At 38.2% G+C, this 15,811-nt stretch overlaps 1 protein-coding gene across 10 annotated transcripts in view; it reads right to left on the reverse strand.

Moving 5' to 3' along the window:
- The window catches only part of DIAPH3 (diaphanous related formin 3), a 240,273-nt gene that overhangs the window by 118,796 nt on the left and 105,666 nt on the right, over positions 1–15,811 (reverse strand). For all 10 annotated transcript variants that reach the window (XM_026851886.1, XM_026851876.1, XM_026851848.1 and 7 more), the window contains exon 21: positions 258–497. In XM_026851886.1, the coding sequence (XP_026707687.1) occupies positions 258–497 (240 nt within the window). The remainder of the gene's footprint in view (positions 1–257; positions 498–15,811) is intronic.

Genomic DNA, 15,811 nt, shown 5'->3' on the forward strand with positions numbered 1-15,811 from the left:
TTGGGGGGGGGGGGTGTTTATGATTCCCTCAAAATGGAATCTTGTGAAAGTTTAAATGCAAGCCAGTCTCAAGATGACTGTACACTGATTAGCTGTACTGTTCAAACAATCAACTAATGATAAGAATTATGAAATTAATAAAAAGAAAAAAAAATAATTAACTGCAGGAAAACCAGCAAAACAGAATATTTAAGTAGCACAATAAAAACAAATGAAAAAGTGATTACAATACTCAACATGGTCATTTCAAAACTCACTTTACATAGGGAGCTGAGATTATATCCAAAGGTCTGTGCATTCCGAGAACCTGCATTCATGTAGTTTCCCATTAACAATACTAGTTCCAGCAGCTTGCTAAAGCTTTTACTCTTCTTTATCTCTTCACAGGCAGCACTGACAGCCATGATGTCAGGTTTGATGTTGTTCACCTGCTCCTCAAACTGAAGCTTAAAAAGAATAGCACTGAGCCGTGGCCGTAGTCTCTTCACGTTGCTCATCTGATTGAAAAGAAAATAGGAGATTTCCTTTAAAATTCATGGTACACTTTGGCACTGTACAAATGCATACAATCTGAAATGATTTATTGGTGTGACAGGCTTGAAGAAGCAATATATCTGCTATAACTGATAGCAAATGAACGAATGAATGAGAGACACTTGGGTAAGCAACTGAAATCCCATCTTGTGGTTAATACGAACTGCCCCCATCCTTTCCCAATAACTAGTATGTGTAAGCAATAAAAGATAAAGTGTCATCATATATCACATCTGTCAACTCATATACCAAATCCCATAAAACTAATACAAGTTTATGACCCAGTAGTTGCAAAGTAATAAAAGTCGTTCTCAGATTTTGTATAACTCCGGACATACCAAAACAAGGCAAATCTGATTTTCTGGTGCAAATATTTAAAAGCTGATTTCAATAAGAGCTTACTGTAAACTTACAGGAAAATAACAGTTTTGAAAAATCTCAGCTATAAAACACTTATAGCATATGTTAATATTTACCACTATTCATACCCCACTATACTCCTGTATACTAACCTTATACAGTTAATCATGTAAAGCAGAATGCTCCCAGGAAAACAGTAGCTTCTGTAGAACATATGCAGACTTGGCTTTTTCTACAGTTTACTGATCAGGCATTTTCAACAGAAGTTTCAATGTCCCCATACAGCTTAGGTCACTGAATTTCCAACCCAGATATACTTTGCACGCTACTTACTATATCCAAATAAGACTCCAGATTTTATTTCTTCTTTAAATTAAGGAACATCAAATACACTAAATAAATTAAATTCCTCCATCTCTAAAGTTTCCAATGCACTATTCACCCTTCCAACTCTGACACAGAAATCTTCAAACATACTTTAGGTTTGACATCACATACAACCCCAGAAGCTTTCTCCCTACCAGACTTTATGTTCCTTGCTTTCTCCTTCACCCAAAGCAGAAATCAAGTTGTTTTTTTTTTTTTTCTCCCTGCTGTGGTTCTGTTTGCACGTGAGAAACACTAGTCTCAAATTCTTCCATGAGATTCTTCCCTCATTTTTCCCCTATCTCTGTTTTCTCACCAATTTGATGAATTCCATAAGACCTTCTTCCCCATACTTCTGGTTTTGCCTTCTCAAGGCAAAGTTCAATTCAATAATCCCTTGACAATTCCTGAAAATTTAAACTAGGTTTTGGGTTTTTTTGAACATAGAAACCACAGGTTATGGTTTCCAGATATCAGTACTTCTCAATGCAAGAAAATCAGCAATAATAGATTGAAACCGCAAAAGTTTGCCTTTCAATTGGAAATATCCCCCTCCAAACCACAGTGCTACTTAAGGTGTACAGAATATTTTTCAACCCCTATCTAGTCTATCAGTGTGGAATAGCTCTGACAGTGCAATGTTCACAAGTCGTTTGGTGCTGATTATCCCACAATAGACTCAAGTGAAAAGGATAATGGTGACACTCTTCATCTATTTCAGTGTAAAGTCAAAGAAGCTACCTTAAACTGATACTGAAGGCTGTCCAATGCAAAGGGTTTGATATAGAAGCAGAAGAGGATGGAGTTTAGAGTCTATTTTATTGGTTTTACTGTGACAGTGGTAGAAAATGAATTCAGGTAGGCTTAACATTTTATGCTACTAAACCACTTCTGCAATGCCTGCCTAGCAGTGCAATCACCTGATGATGATCCACTGAAGTAAGCATACCATTTGCATTTTAGTTCAGATAAGAAATCTTGAATAAAATAAGCAATCCTTTCCACTAACCACACTTCGGTTTTCATTGCAGAGCATACAAACAGGATGCTTTTCAGATTAAACTAGTTTGAAAATCAACTGCACTAGCTTTAGTACACAGACTGCCTCCAGCCTAGTCCTAAAGTAAAACACTAAAATGTATATAGTTTGAATCTTAGCTCAGTATCAACTGTAGTCACATATGCAGCACTTATCATACACCAAATAGCATCCAACAGTGTGGCAAAATTCTTACTTAAGAACAGGTAAGCAAGGATAATGGGACTTGAATTTAAATATGGCATTTCACAGTGAAACAGAAACAGGAGTACCTAAATTCTACCTAAAATTAACATAGTACTCTTACAACTTCACACCTAATTTAAGAATACCTGAAAGTATATTAAGGTGACAGAGGCAAATGTGACAAAGTTCTTCTCCCAGCTCCATCAGGAAGAATCAGTATTAATTCCTTTTCCTCAAACAATTAACTTACTAGATTTACATATATAATACTACTTCTCAGCATATTGAAAATAATATTCTTAGTTTTAAATTTTGTTCTCTGTTCAGCCATGAAAAATTTGAGATTAGACTAGACAAAACACAAAACTCCATTGAAATTATCCGTATTTTTACTATTTGTCCCTACTCAGGATGCACGAGAGAAGATCATTAATATTAAACCATGAGAGCTAACAGAATAAAGTGTAAACTCATTGATTTTAAATGATACCAAACTCAAGATACTACAGAACCAGCAGATGATGCATTGTTTATTGATTCTTGGCTTCTCAGACAGGCAGATTCTTGAAACTGAAATAATCAGGTTCTTCAGATCACAAAGATATGTTGCACAAACATGAATAAGCACACATGCAAATGAAAGATGCAAAGTCTTCATCGGAACCAGTTGAAATGCAACAAATTAAAAAGTTTTGTACATAAGTCTTAAGGTTGGATACAGAAATACGTAATTATTAAAATCAGAAACAGCAGCACATGCCAGAAACATTAACAGAAATGCCACCGAGGTTTTTTTATTATTGTTTTTTAAACACTCTGAAATCCGTAGTTCATGTACAATAAATGTTGTTGGTGCTATTTGTTTACCTGTTTGATAAGTCAATAATTGAGAAGAGAGGAGATGGAGAGTTACCTTGGCTCCCCTATGGCTTCCTTTGTGATATACAGTCTGAAAATATATTGAAACTGTAAAATCCATACACCTTATCGCAAGAGATTCTTTAAGAGATGTTATAAGTGCTGCAGTGTTGAGAGGCTTATGTCCATGCCCTATCTTTTCTATAATCAGCATATAAGTACATAAGTCGACTTATGTCCTTATAGGGGAATCCTGAAAACAGACAATCCAAATAACTAAAAAGGGAACTTGAAGTACAAAACTAAAGAGTGAGAAGACTACACACAGCAGAGAACTCAGTGTATAGGTAATGAACTGTTCTATTTTTCAAGTAAAAGTCCACAAGAATATTCTAACTATGTGCAGGTCCAAATGGGAACTGACAGCTGAGTTGAGCTATCCAGTAGTAGCTCTCACAGTCATTTATCCAACAGCAATGAGGAGTTTTTCTCCCAAATACAGCATAAATCAGAAGGCACCTGCAACAGTGGGATATCTGGTAAACGTGTGCTTTCACTGTCCACTTTGCCGATGTCAAGTAAAGGAACATGTCTCAGAAGTTATACTAACATTAAATTTTCATCACTGAAATGTGATTCATTCTTACCGCAAGCTCATAGAGAAAAACACTGCAAGGGTTCTAGTTTCACAATATACCTGCCTTAAAGGATCAACAGTGCTGAGGCTGTCACACCACCTGAAAGTGTTCCCATCCAAAAAGTAAAATATAGGTTACAGGCAAGCCAACTAAAAGAGTAAACTGGAAGAGTATCCCCTGTGGAAAATACATGGTTTTTCAACACTGCAGCATCAGTGAAACAGAGTGCATAGTTAAAAAGTGTGAATTCCTAAAATTTATCTTTAGACTCAGACACCTGAAAAGCAGAAAAAAAATTTCAAGTAAGGAATAACTGATACTTAACAGACCTTTTACTACACTTAAAGAAGAAAAAAGAACACCCTGCTCAATTTGAAATGGGCAATCAACATGCCCAAATCTTAGTGAAGACCACCATCATTCTGGAAAGATCAAACATTTTTTCAGTGTTGTCAATCTGCAATAATAGGTTTTTTGTTGAGGTGTTTTTATGGCTATGTGGAAATAACACATTGACAAACTCTTTTTCCCAGAGAAATTATAATAAAGTCTGGAACTGCCAACTCAAAATTAAAATTACCTACAAAAATTCAGGTGATCTTTATACTTATAAAGTGGATACATGTACATGTTAACAATTGAACTGAATTGACTTTTCACCTTACTAGCACCGATAGAGGGCACACCCTGCTTCTTTACTTCTTCAGCTTGAATTATAAACATCTTGAATTTGCACCACTGACTCAATTTTCTTGCAGATCCAAGATTTTCCTAAAGTATATTCAGGACAGAAGAAAAGGGAGTATACTATAAGTGACACAGGGGCAACACCTATCAATTACCTCCTAGCTGCAAGCTCTCTTGTCTTGTGGATGACAGTGCATTGATGTACACTGTGGAGAATTCCTGGTACTGTTTTTTATGGCATTATGTTCAACCAAGATGGACTAGCAAGGCCAGTCTGCAGATCTCAGAAATAGGTGCTCTCCTCGTGAATACTCCAGAAGTCACCTGTCATGAAATACATTCAACGTGCTAGTGGGGTCTACAACACAGCTGTCAAACTAAGCTGAGTTTACAGTTATCATGCTGAAATTCAGATAGGTATGTTCTACTATGAAAAGAAAGAGGTGATTCTTTTCTCTTATCCAAAAAATACAACTAGATTTACTGTTATCTTGATCAGAATGTAATGCAGAGACAGCTGTTTCTCCAAACTGAGTTTAGACAAATATATTTTCCTAAAAAGGAATCATCCAAGAGTGGGAGGGTCTAAATTTCCCAAATTCTTCTATTTTTAGCAGACCTAACAGGTGTCAGAAAAGCTCTGTTCATTAAAATGTACATATGGAACAGTTGCTACCAGACTGAAAAGCTTTTCTCATGGGAAACCAAGTCAAGAGTTTATTATAGGTAAAAATCCTCTGTAAAACCTCCAATTCATCCAGATAGCAAAAATAAATCAATTTACACTAGAAGTCAAGGGCAGAAGTCATTGAGGAATTTAGAACAGAACAATATAATTTCAAACCAAATGGAGAAAAGTTTCTAAAAGTAACACAGATCTAACTGTATTCCAGAAGGAAAAATCTAATCATCTTAGCTCTAAAATAAATGCCTCATCTTTTGTCTGGCTACTACCAGGAATCCACCTCCTAATGAAAAGTCAGTCTCAATATTACTTTGAATATCCCAACAAACAGGCCACAAAAGTACACACAGATGATCAAGGTCTGGATGGGAATGTCTGAAAACCACGACAGCAGGTTTAGTAGTACTTTCCATCAGGTTGAACCACCATAATAACTCCAACATAAAAGTGGAATTTGATGCTACGTAATTATTTAAGCAATACACAGTAGTAAAAGACCACAAAAGCAGGTGATTATGATGTCTTTGATGTGACAGACATGACCCATTTCAAAAAAGGTCAGATCTCTAGCACATTCATATGTAGTATAGTCTTCTCTCCTGTTCCCCAGTTCTCCAAAATGATCACAGCAAAAGTAAATCCTAAAGCACTTGGGCTTCAAAGGAACTGAATTCAGCTCTGAAGTCTGAAGCTGTAATAGGTGAAATATCTGCATAATAATTTCAAGCTCTAGGGATCTAAGAGGTACTGACTAGCCTCAAGATTCTTTCAGCACAGACGCCCTACATTAGCCAATCATTTGGATGACTCACTCAATTTAGGTGGCTAAATTCAAAAAACTCTTAAAATTGCTGACAGTCAAAATGGCAGGATCATGTACTGACCACGGTCCTTACTCAAAACAGAAGTGTTTTTCCTAAGATGTTCAAATCACAACATGAACATTAGAGAACTGCTTAATTTATAGTGAAGCAAAAGCAGCAATCATATTTAGGGCAGGCTCTTGAGACATTTAGAGGAATCTGTCTGGAAGCAAAAGATGAGGACCCTTCAAACAACCAACCTTATTGATCTGAAGCTGTAGAGATATATCTGCCAAGAAGAAAACTGAAAGAGATAGCCTATGTGTATGCTAGAAGAAACAATCAACCACTTCCAGACATCTGAATTAACATCAGACAACAATAAGACGATTTTTTTTTTTCCAGCCTATTCTTTAGATTAGCTACCCAAATAGTTTTACTGGAACTGAACAGGGATAAGAGTGAGACCTGACGGTACTGAATCCTTTACAGGAACATTCCTTTATGATTCAGCATCACAATCTTTCAGTAATACAGAAGCAACATAATCTAATCCAATCCAATGGCAATTGCAAACACTCTGATCAGTGTAGATCACAATGGCCATCTTCAGAAGATATTTCTGGAGCCTGATTCTCCACCTATCCAGGTTCAAGGTTTGAAAGACACCAACATTACAGGACTTAAGGATGTTCTCCCTCTAAACAAGATAAGTAACTTGACTGCAATTTGTCAAAAAAAATATTTAACTGTCATAGATGTCGTATAATAGAAAGTTAATCCTTGGACTAACACTCCTGGAAAGGCTGGAATTACTGATAGTGAACACTGACAAGGCAGAGCAGCAGATTCACATGACTTCTAGAAGACAACAAAAGAAGGTTTACAGACAGAAATTAACACAATCAAAATGTCTCACAGCACAGACACATCTCACCACTTCAGGATTTAAAATAAACTGAAATGTGGCTAGGTATGGCTGGGCCCAAGCATCAGATATTAGGAAAGGCAGATATAGTGACAGTAAGGTATTTTCCATACAACAGTGAAAAACATTAACACGTTCTGAGTTATCCTCAGCGAGGACATACAGGTGAAACCATCAGCTGAATATGAAATTGATCATTTTAAGTGTCTGCTGAATTATTTAAGACAAACTAGCCTTCATCAAGCCTCACTCTAATCTTCAATTTACTCTAGTGAAATCTTTTCCTTTGGTACGAACTCATTAAAAACACATCCATCAACGAACAAGCTGTGAAGCCACATGAGGATTGCTTGCCAAATTTTATTTGGGTTAGCTATCAGTGTATTTCACGGGGTCTGGGCATTAATTATTTCCGAAACAATATTTCAGAATTCCCTCAATTTTGTCTTTGAGTAAATAAAAGCAATCAAGGAAAATTTTGTTTCTTTTATTTTTTTTCCGCTTACAGACAATATGGGAACATATTTCCAAATATCTCGAGTTTTAAGGAAAGAAAGGAAGCAGGAGCTATCACACATGGCTCTTGAGACACTATTCTCAGCTGTGAGACTGCTAGTAGTTACCTACACCCAAGGTCAACTATCCACTAATAGCATCTTGATAAGTATTGGCAACTTTTTACATCAGAAGTGATTAAAAAAATGTCAAAATTACGATTTTTAATGGAATTTTATTTACAGACTTAAAACCATATTAATAAATTAAATATGCCCAGGATATTTTTTATAACAGTAAGCATTACAGGCACTAATGAGTCTACATGCTTACTACTGGATTGTGTTTCCTTCATGCAGCATAACCAAATCAGAACTACTTTTGGGAACAGTTCCTAGTGCAACAGGCAGTTAACATATGTTGGCATGGATAGGTCTGACACTTTAGTATTGCTGTGTGGGCAAGAGAGTGGGGAGAGGTGGAGGTGTGCTGCTGGGGAGTTGGTGGGGAACTGCAGTTACAGAACATTTTTAGCTGGAGCAGCAAAGAAAGACTAACCTATCATAACAACATGCAACTCTCTAAAGAATCAATTATATTTTGAGCATTCTGGTACTAATCTATACAAACTGCATCCCAGAATAACATGGGGATGATGGAGCCAAAGATCTGGAGCCACGTGATACAGAACCAAACACTATCATGCATTCTGTGCCTCAAAAAATGACTTGAGATGTCAGTCCCAAGAGGTGTAGGGATGCCTGCTAGACACTCAGGTTCTGAAGAGCTGGGACATGCTTATACACAGCTTCCCTATGAAAAAATGGAAGACATACTTTGTAACCATGATAACTTGCCTTAATAAACCTATCTGCCTCTGTCTTATTCTTGAGTCCACAACTATCTGACTGGATGCTCAGCTCATGAGCTCTTTTGCCATCTCCCAAATTGTCCCCAGAAATTGGTTGGGAAAGTACAGTTCTCCACAGGTCAAAAGCATGTCTATGTCTATTCTAATACATTAGCACTATGGACAATTAAGGTTCAATGTCCAAAAGTATTCTCTAGTGCTTTTTAGTTGATTAATATAGACACAGTCTTAAAATGTCATCTAGTGATTTATCACCCCTACAACTACTAAAAATAGTTGGATACAAGATGATTCTGAAAGTTGCTTTCAAAATACTGAATAATATTCAAAACCAATATAAAAATTGATGATAAATGAATTGGGGTGGTTTTGGTCACTATTATTCCCTGAATGATTTTAGTAGCAAAAAAAGGAAAGGCCATCAAGAACATGAAGGACTGCATATGCAAAACAACGCTTATAGATCAAAAAGAATAAAGGATTTCAGACCTCATACAAGCTGTAAAAGCTATGAACATTCTCTGAATCATCACCTGCAACAAGCTATTTTAATCAACCATTATTTTGCTTCCTCTCAAATAGAAATATATTGAAGATTAAGTGAAAAAAAAAAATCCATCAAACATTTGCCTCAAGTATTTTCAGCATAAAATGTCAATGCAGATGAATTCAGTAAATCTTTGTCATTCCAGAACCTGTTTTTCTGAATTTAAAATTATAACTTGTGTGCACAAAACTTGAAGTAAACATTAGCTTGAAAAATAGAATCTCACTCTGTGTTACCAATTCCTTATCATTAATCCCCTAATAAAATCCACCATGCCAGCTTGAGATGAATTTCCACATGACTTGCTTAGTAGAGGCAGAGATCAGAAAATCATGCTATGACCTAGAATTTAACTGAGATTTGTGATATGATATCCTAGGTGCAAAGTGTTTATTTTCATCAGAAAGGTGTTCTTAAAAATACGTAATAAAGTAGTGATATCATACTAATTGCAATGTTTATATGATATAAACTATCTGAAACACTACTGTGTTTGGACATTTAGGTTAGTGTATGTATAGAATAAGCAGGGAAACATCCTTCGCTCCACTCTGCTTTCCTATGAGTGAATCAATTACTTATGTCACCCAAAAAGGGTAATGGCTCAAAAAGATGTTTGATTACAACCTCCGCAGTCTCACTAGTCAGTCAAATTAATTGTTTAGTTATCCACACTATTAGAAAAATATTCCCATTATCTAATCTCTATCTTTTTTTTTTTTGTCAAAAATGTTAGCTTATTACATACTGCCACATCAAACATCAGTATTTATGATAAATTATTCCCTTCCTTTTTCCACTTTTCCTACACATTTTGAGAACAGTCTGCCTTGGTCTGAAAAACTTGCAAACAGTATTTCTTCATATCACATGTTCCTATAACTATCATAATTAGTCACAGAATCATAGAATGGTTTGGGCTGGAAGGGACCTTCAAGATCATCTAGTTCCAACCCCCCTGCCATAAGCAGGGACACCTTCCAAGCAGGGACACCTTCCACTAGACCAGGGTGCTCAAAGCCCTGTCCAACCTGGCCTTGAACACTGCCAGGGAGGGGGCAGCCACAGCTTCTCTGGGAAAACTGTTCCAGTGTCTCAGCACCCTCACAGTGAAGAACAGTCATCCTTAACATTTAATCTAAAGCTATCCTCATTCAGTTTAAATCTATTACCCCTTGTCCTATCACTATATGCCCTTGTAAAAAGTCCCTCTCTATCTTTTCTGCAGATCCCCTTTAAGGACTGGAAGGCCACATAAGGTCTCCCCGGAGCCCACTCGCTGTGGTATTGCTCCTCTACCACACTCTCCAGGCTGAAGAACTCCAACTCTCTCAGCCTCTCCTCAGAGGGGAGGTGCTCCAACCCCTTGATCATCTTCATGGCCCTCCTCTGGACTCAGTTCAACAGGCCCATGTCCTTCTTAGGCTGAGGACCCCAGAACTGAACACAGCACTGCAAATGGGGTCTCACGAGAGCAGAGTGAAGAGAATCAGCTCCCTCAACTGCTAGCCACACTTCTCTTGATGCAGACCAGTTGCCAGGTCATGTTGAGCTTCTCATCAACCAACACCCCCAGGTCATTCTCCTCAGGGCTGCTCTCAATCCATTCATTGTCCAGTCTGTGTTTGTGCTTGGGATTGCCCTGACCCAAGTGCAGGACCTTGCACTTGGCCTTGCTGAACTTCATGAGGTTTGCACAGGCCCACGTCTCCAGCCTGTCAAGGTCTCTCTGGATGGCACATCCCTTCCCTCCAGCATGTCAACCGCACCACACAGCTTGGTGCCATCGGAAACCTTGCTGAGGGTGCACTCAATCCCACTGTCCACATCACCAAGAAAGACATTAAACATCACTGGTCTCAGTAGTAACCCCTGAGGAACACCACTCCAGAGTCTCCATTTTGATCCACACATTTATAATTGATGCACTAAACACCTCCAATCTGAATGTAATATTCTAGCTGGGAACTCGGCAGTGGTGAACAGAGGAAAATGCAGAATTTTTACAGGCTATATTCGTACTTCTACATTTCAGTTTCATGTATGTTTACTGGCTGCAAAATGAGGACACATCTGATACATGTCTGACTTCCGATCCATTACAATCCACTGTTCTTTATCAGAACTGCTCTGTTTACATCACTACCGTTTAATGCTCGAGTCACTGATGTTCCCTAAAACATTTTTAATTCCATTAAGCAACCTACAGTTGTCAAAAAAACTTTAGTAAAAAGAGGTACACAGCTATTTAAGATTCAGTCACAACAGAGCATCATAACAAGACCATGGTTACTGTAATCTGAAGTATGATGCTCCCAACACAGAGATAGTGTATCCAACCACTCCCTCCCAAAATAAAAGCCCTTTTTTACTCTTGCTGCATCATTAGGTCAATGTGATTTCTTCCTGCTGTATCATTCTTTAAGAGAAATATATGTGTGTAAGCAGCATAAGACACAGCAGGACAAGAGTAAACAGAATGAGCTGTATTTCTTCTCAGGACACCATTCCTAGCAGGTTACAGTAGCAAGGTGAATGAGAGTCAACAGTGTGCCCTGGCAGCCAAAGGGCCAACCATGTCCTGGGGTACAACAAGCACAGCAGAGCTAGCTGATCAAGGGAGGTGACTGTCCCACTCTTACACTGCACTGGTGCGGCTCTACCTTGAGTACTGTGTGCAGTTTTGGACACCTCAATACAAGGACATCACTGTTTGAGTGTGTTCAGAGGAGCACAAGCAAGATTGTGAAAGGTCTCGAAGGCAAGAATTACCAAGAGTGGCTGAAGTCACTTGGTTTGTTCAGCTTAGAGTAGAAGAGACTGAGCGGTGACCTCATCACAGTCAACAACTCCCTGAAGGGGGGCAGTGGAGTGGGAGGTGCTGACTCTCTCTCTGGTGACCAGTGATAGGACATGAGGAAATGAAGCTGTGTCAGAGGAAGTTCAGTCTGGACATTAGGAAAAGGTTCTTCACTGAGAAGGTGATCGGTCACTGGAAAAGACTTCCCAGAGAAGTGATCACGGCACCAAGCCAGTCAGAGTTCAGGGAGCAGCTGGAGAACACTCTTAGTCATATGATTCAGTTTTAGGTAGTCTTGCAAGCAACAGGGAGTTGGACTCTATCATCATTATAGGTCCCTTCCAACTCAAGATATTCCATGATTACTCCTTTTCCCATTAGCTCACCAGCATACTTTAAGCATGTATTTTAAATTATTTAGGCATGTATCTAAATTTAAATTTATATTCCAAGCAAGGGAAAGAAAACAGTGGGCAGCAATCTGGCCAAGATTTACAAGAGGCTGAAGTTAGGAGATTCTGAGATAAAGACAGCCTCATGGCAACTGATGACTTTAAATCATATAAAAGATCTGTCCAAGAAAGCTTGCTGTCAGCCATCAAAAACCACCACAGAGACATAATATGGTGTTGAAAGTCCCTTGTCCTCAGTGCTGCACATCAGCGATCCTGGCTAAACTACTTGGACAGGCACATGGTGGTGTGCTCAGAAGAATGTGAGTATGACAGCAGAAGTGAATTAAATCTATAAGAGACTGAGCAGGTAAAAATCAATGTACATCAAAATTTTGTAAGTAAAAATCATGTTTCTTTCTCCATAAGATCTCACACTGAGAGGTTTTTTTCTATGCTCATTTTCCATACAAATCTGAAACTTAAAAGCTTTAGATTACTGTAAACTTCTCTTTTGTATTTATCCTTCAACTTAGAAGAAAGTTTACTTCAAACAAGCAAGCAATAAGATGCCCTTATCAGTGCTTCCTGACCCTTACAATTTTAGTATCTCAGAGAAAAAAACTCAGACTCAGATCTAATTAATACAAATGAACAATACTAGAAGATAATCTTTAGTACTTGAATATTTTACATTCAAAAAGCACTTAACAAATGTTGACTCACACATATCTATTATAGCTTTATTAAAAAACTATTATAATGAACAATAATTAGTTTTCAACTCTCCAGCAGTGTCTCAAATAAGCACATATTATTTCTTTTCTCACACTGCATTTCTTAAAAGGCCCTAACCTTGCTCACCTAAAATGAAAACCACCACATTATCGGATCACATTCTTAATTATGCTGTATTTGAGCAAGTGATCTCTATGTATTTTTTGTTCTTATTGTCAAAAAGTCCTACATAACTGTTAACCCAAACTCAGAATAGCATTTAACTTGTACTTCCTATTTATTTACAAGACAATCTGTCATTAAAAAAGGTTCATAGAAATTCTTGTTGTAAAACTAGTCTACAAGTCATGTTTCCCAATAAACCAGCTGATCTAGAAACTTTTAGTTTCTGCTTTCCTCAACATACCCATATTTTTCTTTAACATTCCTAAGTTCTTTTCCTATGAAGTTGAATTGTATCTCCATGGTGCAAATCCCTTTATTTTACCTGTTCTTTATACTTAAGATAACCCCTAGTGGTGTCCTTCTAAATTTCTCTCAAGAGAATATCTAAATGAATATTATTTTTTCTGAAGTTATCAGCATCTTCACTTGGCAGCCAAATGGGGGCTTTAGATGGCCTAAGCAAGAGATAAGAAAAGCAGGGCTGTCCTTAGGTGAGTCAAAGTAGACTCATGCCAGAACACTTTCAGTACATGGAATACAAATGAAAAAATTAATGCAATGGAGTAGAACTGAAGCAATGTTAGATATTAGGGTTGATTTAGTGCTTAAGGACATAGTGTAGTTGGGAACTGTCAGTGCTAGGTGAACGGCTGGACTAGATGATCTTCAAGGTCCTTTCCAACCTAGATGATTCTATGATTCTGTGATTATCTTAGCTTACACAGTCAAAAGAAAGGCCCTGTTGCTCATGGAAAGCCACACAATAGCCCAAGAGTTACACTAACACCTAGACAAAACTATTAATGTAGAAAGCTGAAACTCAAGATGATCGAATAATAGCTATCTAGAACAGGGGATGATATAATTATGTGCAAATAAATATGAGAAACTCTTCAACTTTTCACAGGAAATTGTCCAGTATTTCCTGGGAGTATGAGAGAAAAGAGAGGCAGTGAAGCTGTCAGGGCTTCAGTAAATGGACACAACAGGGCTGATAAATACACTCAAGGCTAGTAGGACCTGATCTCTGCAAGAAGCAATTGAGAATTTCATACACAGAAAGGAGCATTTCTTGTACAACGCAGTTTATAAAGAGACTGACCTTTAAGAATTTCACACAATCAAGATAAGGAACTTTACCTCTAGAGAGAAAGGGTGAGAAGGAAAGTGAAATACAAAAAAAAGTAGATTATTTATTTACATGGGAAAGATGGATAAAAAACAGCAACGAGCTCATAATCAACAGTGGAATACAAGGAAAAAATAAAGCATCAATGCTGTAACAGGGATGAAGACAAGTAAGAACACAACTAAACTCATATTTGTGTAAGAGTCATTGGACATACTGATACAGTGAATGTCTAAATGATAGGCGAGATATATTGTAAAGAATATGCAATGGACCAAGTTTTGAAGTAAAAATTCAGAGAGAAAGAAGTTACTGCAAGCATGAATGGAGATAATAGTATATGGTGTTTCTAATTGTCAAAAAAATTGAGGAGTGTCCTGGTTTCAGCCAGGATAGGTTTAACTTTCCTTGGGCTGAGAGTGAGCACAGCTAGAGGGTCAGGCTGGATCAGTCACTGGAGTATTCCATATCATGTGGCATCATACTCAGTATATAAAGGAGACGCGTGCATTCTAACTGCTGCTTCCAGTCGGCGCAGCGTGATCTTGGGTATGGTCAGGATCGCTGCTGGGGGCAGGCTGCTTACTGGTCAGCACGTGGTGAGTAACTGCATTGTATATTACCCATTTGGGCTTACTATTGTTAATGTTATTTTGTTAATATAACTAAACTGGTTTTTATTCAACCTACAAATTCTCCCTTTTTTTCCCTCCCCTGTTTCACTGGGGAGGGGGGGTGGTTCCCGGATCATCCATCCAACCCTTCTTATAGTTGGGCATCACATTGGCTGATCTCCAATCAGTCGGGACCTCCCCGGTCAGCCAGGACTGCTGGTAAATGATGGAAAGCGGCTTGGCGAGCACCTCAGCCAGCTCCTTCAGCACCCTCAGGGGTATCCCAACCAGACCCATAGACTTGTGTCTGTGTGATGCAGCAGGTCACTGACTGTCTCCTCCTGGATTGCAGGGGGGTTGTTCTCCCAGTGCCTGTCTTCTGGCTGAAGAGGCTGGATTCCCTCAGTACAACTAGTCATTATTAAAGACTGGTGCAAAGAAGGCATTAAGCACCTCAGCCTTTTCCTCATCACTTGTTACCATGTTTCCTCCTGTGTCTAGTAGGGGATGTAGACTCTCCCTGCTCTTTCTTTTGCTACTGACATACTTACAGAAACATTTCTTGTTGTACTTGATTGCTGAAGCCAGATTAATTTCCAGCTAGGCTTTAGCCCTCCTGATTTCCACCCTGCATAGCCTCACAGCCTCTTTGTAATCACTGTGATTGGCTAGCCCCTTCTTCCAAAGGCTGTAAACTCTTTTTTTCTCCCTGAGTTGCAGCCAAAGCTCGCTCTTTAGCCAGGGTGGTCTCTGTCACCAGCTTCTGTTAGAGCACCTGTAGAGAGCCTGCTCCTGTGCCACTAAGACTTTCTTCTTAAAGAGCATCCCACCTTCTTGGACCCCTATACATTTCGGGATCTCAACTTTTATTTATTAAAGATATCTTCTTAAACTGGGATAAATCACCATTTAGTTAGTACTTTCTATTTTTCTCCTTTAAAAATTCTAAACTATTGTTTGACATCCTAAAATGTAT

Source organism: Athene cunicularia (assembly GCF_003259725.1).
Source record: "Athene cunicularia isolate RWA chromosome 1 unlocalized genomic scaffold, athCun1 chr1_part1, whole genome shotgun sequence".
NCBI lineage: Eukaryota > Metazoa > Chordata > Aves > Strigiformes > Strigidae > Athene > Athene cunicularia.